Source organism: Choloepus didactylus, chromosome 5, assembly GCF_015220235.1.
Source record: "Choloepus didactylus isolate mChoDid1 chromosome 5, mChoDid1.pri, whole genome shotgun sequence".
Lineage (NCBI taxonomy): Eukaryota > Metazoa > Chordata > Mammalia > Pilosa > Megalonychidae > Choloepus > Choloepus didactylus.
In genome coordinates this window covers 29,690,927-29,704,854 of record NC_051311.1, presented here as the reverse complement: position 1 = coordinate 29,704,854, position 13,928 = coordinate 29,690,927, and the positions used below count along the sequence as shown (strand labels likewise).

The window sequence follows — 13,928 nt, the reverse complement described above, 5'->3', positions numbered from 1 at the left end:
CCCCAGGGAGAGGCTGCTGGCCGGCTCCCAACTGCTGGGACTCCAGGGGCAAGGAAGTCAGGCCCGAGCTGCCTTGTAGACCTCACAGGACACTGGAGAGGCCTTCGGAGAAAAGTTGCCTTGGAATCTAAGTTGATTCTAGGAAAAATTGGGGAGTGGAAGAGATCACTCTTTGGGTCTTCTCCATCCCATATCCTACCTTCCTCCAGTGCCCCCTGGGCTGTCTCCTGATGAGCGGAGATCCCCAGTGTGGTTCTGCGGCCCAGCCATAATGCATGGTCCAGCCCTGCCCCCCATCTTTCCCTACTCCATTCTTTAAGTCATTTGAGAAAATACAGTGTTTGGGATTGAGGTTTCCATGGTGACTTGGGTCAGGTTCTCAGCCAGAAGTTGGCATGCAAGAGGGTTCTTGGGGTTTGCAGTCAGGCCCAGCGCTGTCAGCAGGTGAGGGGAGTCCTGAGCAGGAGGAGTGGAGCTGCATGGCAGTTGCAACAAAGGCCTCAGCTGATCCCACAGGGAGCTCTGGAGCTGGGATGGCCCTGCAGAGCTGTCCCATATTGGGGGAAGTGGACCAGGCTTTTGCACCCCAACAAACACAGACCAGTCATTGGATGTGGGTTGTCCCCAGGAAGGGGCACCACCTTGGGCCAGAAGGTTTTCAGCTAGCGCAGCTCCTGGAGAGGGATCTATTGTTAACTATCAGCAGGTCCCCTGGCAGGGGGGACGAGGCCCTGGGCTGTAAATGTGGGACCTGTGTGGAGCACCACAGCTTCCAAGGCAATGGGCTAATGGGGTGCAGTCTGCAACTCCTCCTGGCCTTCCCTGCATTAGCATCCACCACTTAACAGGAAACTTCCATAGCCTTATCCTGAAAAATAGCACGTGTGACTGCAAATTAATAGACTTAATTTTTGAAATCCAAACCACAAGACTTTTCCATCACAGTTGCTTCCTTCAATGCAGGTGTCCCAGGAGGCTGTATGCCCGTTCTTTCCATGTATCCTTTCTCAGAATGTTCCTGGAGCTCCTATTTGCAGATTGGCTTCAGAGTCCTTCATAACCCCCACGTGGTAACAGACTCCTTTTACAACAATATCTTGTTTTGGACACTACATAATATGACTCAAGTCAGTCATTTATCCTATTTCCCAAAAAACCCTCGAATGTACTATCCACAGTTGAAAGAGTAGCTGATGGGAATGACTGTGGCCCTACCGGTGCAGATGGAAATGCAGCCAGTGGGCCGTGCCTGCTTCTGCTGCCCTGCATCCTTTCTCAAGCTGTTTCTACCCTGAAAACTGTGCTTCCACATATGTGCTATCTCACCCAGTGGCAGAATGCCAGTGCAGATGTAAGGCACAGCCCAGCACACTGCTTTGGGCAACCCGAACGCCATGCCCCCTGCCCTCTCCCAGAGGCTCTCAGAGGCTCAGTGACTTGCAGAGTCACTTCGCCAAGAGGGATGGGACCAGGATTTCATCCCAGGTCTGCCCAATGACCCTGCCTGGGCTCATTTCGTCCATCCTCTGCCCCTCAAGACACACTTCAGCTAATTCACTGTTGTGCAGAGGGAATTTTTTGCCTTCCCAGGGGAATTGTCTCTGCTGGTGACAAAATCCCCGGGGCACAGACTGCAGCAATGACAGCGTTTCGTCACAGGACACGGCTGTGAAAGCTGGTTTGGAAGCGCCACGTCAGCAGCCTGGGTGCAGGGGGTCTTTGAGGCTCCTGTGTGAGGGCTGGGACCCAGAGGGGCAGGCTGGGCCCCTGGGCAAGGACTCCATTGTCAAATAGGGCAACCGGAGAGTCACCACTGCCTGGGACTCTTGTTTTTCACAGGTTGGGTGTCACCTCCTCTGTTACAACATTTCCTCAGAGATTTAACATTTCAAAGAACATGTTCACTCTGATGATCTTATTGATTCGCACAACCCTCTAAGGTGGGGAGAGCAGCTACTAATACGCTCATAAGGCAAACGGGACCAAGGCTCAAAGGTGATGAAGGATAGGTTCAGGGCCAAGAAGGAGCAAATCCTAGACGCCCTTGCCTGGGGATAGTGGGATCCTGGCCAGCCAAAGCCTGGAGATTGTCAGTGGGAGGCGCAGACAGTAACAGTAGGTATTGAGCTGTGGTTGTTCCTGTTATATGTATCCTCGTTAAGGGAAACACCAGGCACCCTTCTAAGCCCTTGAGGGGCTCAAAATGGTTCTATGAGGTAAATATGATTATTATCCCCCTCATTTTAGAAGGAGAAGCTGAGGCACAGAGAGGTTAAGTAACTTGCTGGAGCTCACACAGCTATGGCAGAGCAGGGATTAAAACCCAGCTGGTTTTCTTCCAGACTCAGTACTTTACAGTCTGTGTGAGGCATGGTGTGTGTGTGTGTGTGTGTGTGTGTGTGTGTGTGTGTGTGTGTGTGTGTGAGAGAGAGAGAGAGAGAGAGAGAGAGAGAGAGAGAGAGGGAAGGAGAGAAAACTGTATGTGCAAAATCTTCCCTTAAAATAGAAGCAAGAAGAGCAGGAGGATGAGCCTGGCTGGGACATAGAAGTCAAATTTAGACAAAATAGTAAAACTGACAGAGGCCAGCCCTGTTCCTTCACGTGTTTTCATCCTGTCTCTTTTGATCCTGAGAACCAAACTCCTCTCTTGCCTGAGATGGCATCTCAGGAGACTGAGCCTTCTTTCAAAGCCAAAAGCAAAACCACGAGACCTTAGTCTCTCTTGAGAAGGTGCATGACTGAATCTCTAAGCTTCAAAATGCCGAAAATCATCACATCTCCAGCAAATCTTCTGAGACCTTCATTTTCAGAGTCTGCAGGGCCCGCACCCAGCCAGCCGTTCAGTGAATTGCTTTCTCCCAAACAAACAGCTGCCACAGACACATAAGGAAGCACCAGAGTTTGGGCAGGTTCTCGTACTCCAGAGAGGGGTAGCTTTATTCAGAAACGGGTTTTGCACAGGGGAAAGCAAAACGCTTGGCATTATTCTTTTTACTGCACATAGAAAGACTCTAGTAGCATCAGTGAAGAAATGAGAGAACATTGGTGCATGGCTGGATTTACACCATCCTGCCTGGGAACATGTCCCAGCATGGTCTCAGGGTTACATTCTCCCCAGCTGCAGAATGTGATATCTTTCATTTCAGGGAAAGAGATTGTGCACTGGCCACCCTGTGGAGGCTAAGCCTTTCCTAGCACTTCTCAGTGATAGTTTTCCTAGAGTGCCAGAACACAGAGAGACTGTCTAATATCTAGAAACACTACCGTCATATTTATCCATTAAAAAAGCAAATGACATAGACCAGATGGTTTGTTTAATGAATGGAGCAATATAAATTGCGAAAACCCGTTTCTAAATAAATACCCAGAATAAAACGAAAACCAGCTATTGTTTAGGAACAAAGGTATAATCAAATTCTAATTTTCTATTCCAATAAACATTTTTGAATTAATGCAGATTCTACTAATTATGAAGGTTTTTTTTATTAACGTTCTCCTTGATTAATAAAGCACAAAACACAGATTACATAGAATATTGCTGTCATTTCCCCATGGAATGTGTTTGGGTGGTTTCATGCATGCATTTAAAAGCAAGAGCGAGAGAAAGCAAGAGCAAGAGGTAGGAAGACAGCAAGAGGGCATGGAAACCAGTTTTTAAAAACTATCAAAGCTAAATTTCTAAGAAAAAATGTAAAGCTTCTTAGCACTGTCCTATCAGGCTACTCCACCCAGTAAAATATATTTGTGCTGATCAGTGCTGAAATAAAAAGCTGATATATCAATAGCATCAACCTAAATCTCAGGTCCCAGCATGGGAGAAAAACCTCCGAACCTGAACATTAGTAGTAGATTTGAGTTTTTGCAGTTTTAGGAAGAGGAATTTGACCGTTAGCATTGACTTTAGACACTTCACGGTCCTCCCAGCCATGAACAGTGAGGGAACCTGGTGGGAAAGCCACTGCATGCAAACGCTTCTGATGAACAGCTGCAGGCCATCAGCCAGCTGGCACAAAGTCAAGTTGGTAAATGGAACCAGGATGTCTGCTGAGGGCCCTCATGCTGGTCAGCAAGGCTGCGGTGGCTTCCAGGGCCGACGGCTGCAGCCTTGGGGATTTCAGAGGTGGATGGAAAATTTGGTACCAGCGTCGATTCTACCTTACTCCAGACTGTGGATTGACCAGATCTATGTCTGAGAGCTGGGATGCAACCTGCTCTAGCATAATTCCTTCCTGATGTTGGTTTGCAGCTGATAGAATGAGAAGTGGAAGGGGCTGGAAGAATGATAGCAGAGTTTAATGAGACATCCACAGAGCCAGATTTTATAGTTAAGTCTTAGGCCAATGCTGGCCCCTGGAAAGCGTGGCTGCCAACATCCTCAACAGTGGTCAGAACACATGGAAAAAGTGGGCATTTCAAATGAGACTTTACCAACAAGGGAAAAAAGAGCGTTTTAATAACCTAGAGGTGTGTTTGTGTGTTCATGTGTATGTGTGTGCATTGTTCAAGGAATTCCAATGAACTATATGCCAATATGCTGAGAACAACAATCTTATCGTCTCACTAGTAAGATAAACATTGGTGCAGTTCTTGAGTTGCTTAGGTTTTGGAATTACAATACATGGATATTATATTTTATTTTTGTAAGATCACCTCTAACCACATTTTTACCATAGTCTCAAGCAGCAATTTCATGTGTATGACTGAGTTGTTTGACAATTAAAACCCCATTGTGTTGAAACAGTGAACAGTTAGAAGCCTAAAAAGATAAGATTCTCATACCAAGCGTGAAAGCTTGAATGAAAAGAAGCAGGCCATTTTTGGCATTGTGGTTGAGTGTCATAACAGTCAATCTAGGACATCTTGCCGTTCTGTGTGTCAGAGCACCAGTGTTTTTGGTCTTGGGATCAGTCACAACCTGCCAATGCTTGTCCAGCATTTGCTTTAAGAGTCAGCTCATGATCCGCCTATTGTAAAGCTCACCTTTCTTTGCTTCTCCCTTGGTTGGCCTCCTTATTTCATTGATGAATGTTCTGTTGGTACCTGGTGAGAATCCAGGTATATGTTTCCACATAGTTGTTCTCTTTAGCTTCCCAACTGCCCATAAGTTTTCTATAATTAATCTTGCAGCTCTGTGGAGGCAGTAACAGCTCCTTTTGTGTGCATCCCCACCCCTGAGTCCAGTACAATGCTAGGGATACACTAAGTGCTGGATATATGCTTGTGGAAGATAAACCACCAGGTTTCCTCCTCTTTGTGGTTGGGAGTTCTTACGGATTGAATTGTGTCCTCCCAAAACATATGATGAGGTCCTAATCACCAGTACCTCAAAATGTGACCTTATTTGGAAATAGGAATATTAACATGGAATTAGGCAAGTTAAAATAAGGTCATGGTGGAGTAGGGTGGGCCCTTAGTCCAACATGACTGATGTCCTTTTAAGAAGAGGAAATTTGGACACAGACAGACAGACCAGGGAGCATGCCATGGATTGCTGGCAAGAAACCACCAGAAGCCAGGAGAGAGGTGTGGGACAGCTTCTTCCCTAGAGACGTTGGAGGGAGCCTGACCCTGCCGACACCTTGGTTTCAGACTTCTATCCTCCAGAACTGAGACAATAAATTTCTGCTGTTTTACGCCATCCTGTTGGTGGCACTTTGCTATAGCAGCTCTGAGGAACTAAGACAGGAGTCGTGCACGGCACCCTGATCTGGGCGGGTGAGCACAGGAATGGGGGGCAGGCACTGCGACCAGGTTAAATGCACCAATGAATAACTAAGTCTGATCTTGATCTTAACAATTTCAAATCAGGACCCCCTGCCCACTTAGAACTGAAATGTGATGTCTGAATTGGTGCAGGAGTAAAAAGCTGTTCTCAACTAAGATATATTTTGGACAAAAGCACCAGAATGCTAAATTAGGGTACATGTTCCTTAGGGGAGACTAAAGATTCCCCCAAATTCCTTGACACTTGTCGTGTTTAAGCACCATGCACCCCAAAAAAACATGTTCTTAAACCTATTCCATTCCTGAAGGGGTGAACCCTATATAATTAGGACCTTTTGATGGGGTTACTTCGGTTGAGGAGGTGTGGCCCACCTCAAGCAGGATGGGCCTTAATCCTATTACTGGAGTCCTTTATAAGCTGAGTGAAATCCAGACAGACAGAAAGCCGCAGAGGGAGAAGACAGAAGCTGAATCCAACAGAGCAGAAGAGAAGGGAGAGGCCAGAAGAGGCTGCCCTGTGCATTTCCAGCTGACAAACTGTGGACCAAGAATTGCTGGCAACCAGCCCTGAATGCCAGTCTGGGGACAAAGCATCACCTTGATAATGCCTTGATTTGGAATCTTTTTTTAGCCTCCAAACTGTATGCTAATAAATCCCCATTGTTTAACAGCCAACCCATTTTCATGGTATTTGAGCAGCCTAGGAAATGAAACCATTAAATTCTCTTTTCTTCTTATGGAGCGCTTATTCTCTCACTATAGTTCATAATTCCTCTTGCATATTTTTATTTCATGAGTGGTTTTTTTTTCAGCTTTATTTTTCAGTTTACTAAATCGATTTTTTTAGCTGTACCCAAATTTCTATTTAAGATGGCCACTGAGTTTTTAATTTCAGCTTCTACCCTGTGACCATTCTTCCCATAATTTTCAAATAATTGTTCCTTTTTGGTTTCATTTCTAGAAGTTTTGTTTGGGCTTTTTCTTGCCTTTTTTGGTTTAACTGAGCATTTTATATGATTCCATTTTCACTCTTTTCCTAGCAAGCCAATTCTGCTTTTTTCTTTTAATTTTTCAGTGGTTGCCCTACAGTTTGCAATATGTATTTTCAACCAATCTCAGTCCACCTTCCACTTTTGCCTAACACTATATTGCTTTATGGGTAGTACAGGTACCTTATGATAGAGTATCCTCAATTCCTCCCTTACTACATTGCTGTCATTTATTTCATTTATCCATAAGCTATACTCATCCAATACATTAATGCAATCACTGCTATTATTTTGAACAACCTGCTATCATTTAGATCAATTTAGATTAAGAAAAAGAAAATATTTTATTTTCTCTTCATTTATTCTATATCTAACCCTCTTCCTCTTTTTACATAGAGCCAAGATTCTGACCTATATGTTTTTCCTTATCCCTGAAGAACTTTTAACATCTTTTGCAAGATGGATGTACTGTTGACAAACTTCCTCAATTTTTCTTTGTCTGAGAAAGTCTTTACTTTTCCTTCACTTCTGAAGGAAAATTTCACTGAGTACAGAATTCTGGTCTGGTGGGTTTTTCTTTCAACACTTTAAATATTTCATTCCATGCTCTTCTGGTTTGCATGGTTTCTCAAGAGAAGGCCAATATAAGTCTTATCCTTGTTCCTTTTTAGATAAGGTGTTTTTTTATTCCCAGCTTCTTTCAAGATTTTCTCTGCATCTTTGGTTTTTTTTTAAAGTATGAATATGAGATGCTTAGGTGTCAATTTTTTGGTGTTTATCCAAATACCATATGCTTGGTGTCTTCTGTGCTTTCTGAATCTGTGGTTTGGGGTCTGTCATTAATTTTGGAAGATTCTCAGCCATTACTGCTTCAAATATTTCTTCTGTTCCTTTCTCCCTTTCTTTCCCTTCTGCTATCCCCATTATACATATGTTATGCATTTTGTAATTGTCCCATCAATCTGGGATATTCTGTCCTTTTTGTTGTTCTTTTTTCATTCTGGATTTCAGTTTGGGAAATTTCTATTGACATATCTTCAAGCTTACTGATTCTTTCCTTGGCTGTGTCCAGTCCACTGATGAGTCCATCAAAGGCATTCTTCATTTCTGTTACAGTGTTTTCATTTTCTTGCATTTCCTTAAACTCTCTGAGTTTCTATCTCTTGCTTAGATTATCCATCTGTTATTTCATGTTGTCCACTTTTTCAATATAGAGCCCTTAGCACTAAATTCCTGATCTAATACTTCCGAAATCTCTGCCATACTTGAGTCTGGTTCTGTTGTTGTTTTGTCTCATCATATGGTGATTTTTCCTTTGAGCCTGGTGATTTTTTTTTGTTGTTGAAAGCAAGACATGATGCACTGGGCAAAAAGAACTGAGGTAAATGGGTCTTTCGTGGTTCTATGTTTATCAGGCTAGGGGTTAGACTGTTTTCTATTTGTTGTAGTTGAAGATGTCAGAGGCTAAAGTTTTCTTTAGTGTTCTTGTTTTTGCCTCCCTTGTTGTCTCTGGATTTCCCTAGGGAATCCTTAAATAGGGTGTGAGCTTCACAGTTCCTTCAGCTATCACTCCCCGTTATGAGACAGGAATTCTGTTGATGCGGTGGTAGGTGTGGGAGTGGGGAAGTGAACCTGTGCCTCTGGGATGTGACCTTCAGGTGAGATAGAAAGGCTGGATGGGGCTGGAGGTAGGTTTTTCCCTTTCCCCAGGTCTTTTACTTAGGCTCTGGTAAAATAATTTTCCTCGAGGACAGGTTATTGTTAAAGAGAACGGAGCCCTCAGGGCTTATTTCAAAATAGTGACTTTCCCCTTCCCCAACCAGAGCATGAGAGGATTTTTCTTTGATTTCATCTTGAGAACCTGTTGGGGCCTTTGGAGGTAAAATTCACAAAAATGTGGGGCTTCCTGAGGCTGGGCCCCCATGAGTTTTTGTCTCTCAATTTTTGTCTCTCTAGCTAATGTGTACTCAGTCAACAGCAATTAGTCAATTACCCTGTAAGTGTTCCACCAGGCTCTGGCAAAGGCTTCTGCTCCAGGCAAGCTGTGATTCTCTGTATTCTCCTATCTTTCCAGTTTTCGGGGTAGTGGTTTGCCCTGTGACCTCAGCTTTCTGAGGGGTCTAAGAAGAGTTGTAGATTTTTGGTTTGTTCACCTTTTTCCCTTTAAGTTATTGCTTGAAATGCTTTTGAACACTTTTTTCTGTTGTTAAATAGAGGGATGATTATTGTATGACCAGTGATGACTTGGTTTTCTTCAATTTCATTGTGGACAAAAGAGTAAATTTCCCAATGGAATCTGAGCTTTAGGTGAAACACAAGAGAGAAACTTTGGCCAGAGATCATTTGATTCTTACTAGAATAGGGCCCCTTTTCTACATGAGATGGTGAAATGTCCTTCCTTCAGCACCAAGAATAAGAAGGAGGAGGGCATCTATAACCGCTTCCCCATGGGATGCTCAAAGCAAGCATTTGTGAGAGTACAGACAATATTTAATAGTACAGACTATGTATGAAGCTTTTCATTATGATTTTTAATCACTTTTCTAAAAATAAAATCTCAGTGACATTCTGGACTTTAGTACATATCTAACTCAGCAAGTAAAATAGCAATGCCATACAGAGTTCTAAGAAATGCTCACTCTTTGTTTTAGCAATCTAAATGTTTAATACCTTCAGGAAAAAAAAAGATGGATAGAAAAATGTTGTCCTCTCATTCCCAAATAAAGACCATTCAAATAAAAAACAAAAGTTCAATATGACACAATTAAATATATATATGCATTTCTATGTATATATCTCATACTGGAGGATTTCTTTTAAAACATAAGAAGTTAGAAATTACAAGTAAATATATGCTTCCTATATTCAGATAAATTAGTCTCTATTAATTATTTAAATTCCAGTTAGAGAGAAACAATTTTGGAAAATAAATGGTAGGTATATTAAAGCAGATATACATTACAATACCATTTAAAGACATAAACATTATTTTGGCATCTTTTCCCCCATTTTACTGCTTTTTGAATTGTAGTATCTATTTAAAATGTAAAGGATGATGTAGAATACAGCAAGATGGAAAAGCTACTGGAAATATCTTTTTATAATTAACCCTACAAGTGAAATCTGCAACATACAGAGAATAAACCCCCATGCCTTCTTAGATGTTATTATTTCGAGTTTAGTAAAATGAATTTTTCTATTTTTGGGTGGTGGTAAATCTGGTGCTTAAACATTATTTTGGCAAATCCAAATCATCTCTATAAGCATGTAGGTCCATGCCTATATTTACATGATGTCAAAACCACTGGTTAATGTAAGTGAAGAAAGCACTTCAGTCAGTCTAAGATTCTTGACATCTAAGAAGCAGCAGGTTGACTAACTGTATTTTTTTACTCTTCTCCCGGTTGCTATGACCTCACATAGATAACGGCAAAAAGTGTAGCTCTTCCCGTGTTTCCTTCTTTCCAGGAAATGAGTGAAAATATCCATAGGTCTTTTGTAGGATGCCAGCAGGGCCAGAAACATTCTTTGGGAGGAGGCCAGATATGTCCCATGGGAGCTTACCTGCTCTTGGGAAACCTCAGCACTTGTTAAATGCCTTGGTTTGGTCTTCCTAATTTTGGTTATCTCATAGGAAAGTGATTGCCAGGTAGAAACTGCTTTTGCAATGTGCAAGTCAATATTTTAAAGTTAAAAAAAAATGTGCCTCAAGGTTGGGCTAATCTATAACTTTGCAACACAAAGGTGGAGATGTCCTGAAAATGCACCTGGGCTCTGGACATCACACACTGCTGCACTGTCCACGGGGTGGGAGAACATTTGCCCACAAGAGGAACCCGCTGTGGAAGGGTGAAATGTGTGGTTGACATGGGCAGTCCACATGCTCGGGGGAATACATCAAATAGCCCGTACTTGAGTAGAACAGAGGTGGTGTGACCATTTTCGTACATTATTTGCCCAAAGCTGTGGAGTGTTAATGGTTCTGTCTTCTAACTCCTGATTAAGTCAGTGGTTTCTCTTGATGATAAATCATTTTAAAGACAAATGCCAGATGTGATTTCTACACCTGGGAGCCTATGTTTATTGCCTTGCCAGTTTTCTTTCTTCGGTCCCCTCCCTCCACAGCTGATTCATCCTGCAGAAAGTTACAGATTACAAGCAAACACTTCCTGGAGACCATTTTGAATGTACTAATTACTGCATCACGCATACAACATTATTTGCAATTAAGAATGTGAATGTGTGCTTTATGGAAAAGTAATTTTTTTTTCAAGAAAGTAAAAATAATTAGATGAACTGATTCCCCCCATAATTGGATGTTTCCACAAATCTTTCTTTATTGTTATTTGGTTGAACAAAAATACACATTTTAACTGCTAAACTGTACTGACTACAGGAGTTTTAAAGACCCTATTACTATGCAGTTACAATAGAAGACACACAATTAAAGTCATATCATGGTTTCCAACAACATTCAAGGGGATTGGGGAGGACTCCCAGAAAGCTTCGGGTAAATATGACAATCATTGCGGAAGGGCCTTGAGTATTGCATTCACTTCCTCAGCCACTGCCGTCAGCGCAAACTCAAACTGCTCCTATAGAAAAGGGAGACAAGAAAGCAAGAAGGATGCCAGTAAGAGTTATTTTCTTTCCATCCCCACCTTTAGCTCTGGTGTGTTATTTTGCAGAAAAAAAATGGCTTAGAAAAAAAATTAAAACTGTGTGGGTCAAGTCACATATTTCAGTGGAAAGGAATGAAGAGCTCTTTGGTTTATTTACATGATAGACCCAGTGTTGATGTTAACTGAAATTTCTTGCTCTGGAAAACCTCATCTTTTATCACTGTGGGAACAGCTGCCAATAGAAACAGTGACTATGAAAATGATCCGGTGAGGCTAAAACAAGCCCTGACTATCTCATCAGATTCATAGATTGAATATTGCTAACTGACCTCAATTGAAAGGGAAGGGGCAGAAACCTGGCATTCTTAGCTTTTAACTACCAATCTGAGTGCAGGTAATGGCCACTTAAAAAAATCAGAATTATAAATATTCTTGTGTTGTTCTCAAATCAAAAATACAGAAGCACAACATTATCATTGCTTTTGAAGTCAACAGACTATTTATTCAAACCCAATTTTGTTCCAAATGCAAAAAAGCTCAACTCGTTCATAACTTTTCTAACTTAAAATGTACAGACATGGGAAGGTATGTGCCACTCTTAAATCTAAAAGTACAGATTTCAAGCAGGCACTTTGCTTGTATTTGCTATTCTATTGGCTAGAAATGAGGTCCCATATTCAAGATGTTAGGATTACTTAATCCTCTAAATGACTAGCCTTTAGCAGACAAAGAACAAACTTGATCTCTTCTCATCGGAGGTTAAACGGTCATTCTTCCCTTAACTCTTTTCAGTTTCTACATAAATGCCTCTATATCACCATCTATGAGACTATACATATAAAACTGTAAGTTAGGCTCTGAGGCACTTTTCAATTACACCAGAGAAGTTATGGAAAATAATAAATTATACAAACCATTACCTAACATTTTTGATTAAGGGAAGTCAAATCATGACTTAAATATTTTGATAATTCAAGTAACAGGATAGTTGCACATCCAAAAATAATGCTTAGTTTTCATTTTGAATTCCAGTACCTAATAGCAACATATAAATTAGCTCAAATTAAAACAACAGAAAAGTCAAAATAATTTTAATCAGCTGGCTCCATGATATTGGGGGAAAAACTGCAGACAGGAAATCCAAACCTGGATGTAGGTTGGGTAAGTGTGCCTGGGCTCACCCCTTGTGTGCCCCAGGCTGAACAGGGAAAGTAGAACAGGAAAGAACCCTTCTAGGGCTGGACTTTGACCAGCTATCACTGGACTAGCATGTGTATGAGAAGAGGTTCAGGGGCCGCCTGGAGGACACGCTGGGGCAGGCACATCTGGGTACAGCTCAGGAGTTAAGGAGGGGCGCTGTGGCCTTCAGACAAGATGTTTTCACTTATGATCCTTCTGGTCCAAAAAAAAAAAAAAAAAACAAAACAAAAACAAACCCACATCTGTGTGTATTTATATAAATATGAGCTGTTATTATTATAATCACTATACCTGATTTTAAAGAGAGCCAATGTAAATGCTATCCTCTCAAGAGTTCTGCAAATGATCCCCTTCCAGGGAAATGCTTTCTGTCTAGCTCTTCTCTTTAAGGGGCTTAGGAAAAGTATCTTTGTCACCTTTAGGCTTCTCTTTTCATAAAAAGCTGGCCAGCCCCCAGCTACATGGCTGATGTCTGATAATAGAACTAGGTGAAAGTTAGGGAGAAGACATTTTATGTGTGTGTGTGTGTGTGTGTGTGTGTGCACATATACAGGTGGGAGGTAGGAAAGAGACAGAAAGGGAAAAAAAAGAGAAAGAGATTGAAACAAACACTTTGAATGGAATGGGAAGAGTTTTGTTGAATGCAGGATGTGGGGAGGGTGATAGTCCTTGGCTATGACTTGGATTAAACTTAATCCAATCAATATTTGTTGATCCAGGCAGTGTGCTAGGTTGGGGAGACATGGATATGTCTAAGACCAATGATGTGTTTCAAGGTCTCGGCTTGTTTGATGAAAAAGGTAAGTTAGGGCCCTTAGGACAATGGGCTGGGGAGTAGGAAACTAGAAAGGGTGAAAGTAAAATGCAGAAAAGAGGTAGGTAAGGGAAAGTGGCTCATGAAGCATCATAAATATTCTATCAATTATTTGATTATTATTGATTACTATTTCTTAGTTGTTCAACAAACTAATCAATTGGCTTTTATTTCTAAAAGTGATAAAGCGTTAAGGCCTTTGATTAAAAAGGCAACTTTCACAAAGAGATATTGAAGGGGAAGGAAGGAAAGAATCTGTTTACAAGATACACATAATAGAGAAGACAGTCACTCATCTTTTGAAGAGTGTTATTTTAACTACATCCTGTGATTTCTTCTCTCTTCCTAAAAATAAGTCTCCTATTGTGCCTGCTATGAATGTACAGGGACTGAAATTGGGTGGACAATTTCATGCACTGATGTGTGACATCTCTTCGTATTTGATGTCTTATTTTTTTTAAGCCTTGTGCTGCTATTTAACTTTCCATGCGTCTGGATCTCATCTTTTAAGGCAGATCACCAGCTTCATGGGGTCAGGGATGTGTCTGGGGTGCAAGTGGATTATTCCTTGGGCAGGTA

General features: G+C 41.7%; 1 protein-coding gene across 1 annotated transcript in view; it reads right to left on the bottom strand.

Moving 5' to 3' along the window:
* Positions 1–9,223: 9,223 nt before the first annotated feature.
* PTPRN2 (protein tyrosine phosphatase receptor type N2) overlaps positions 9,224–13,928 on the bottom strand; it is a 1,313,563-nt gene continuing 1,308,858 nt past the window's right edge. The window contains exon 23 of the mRNA XM_037835719.1: positions 9,224–11,308. Within this exon, the coding sequence (XP_037691647.1) occupies positions 11,237–11,308 (72 nt within the window). The 3' untranslated portion in view covers positions 9,224–11,236. The remainder of the gene's footprint in view (positions 11,309–13,928) is intronic.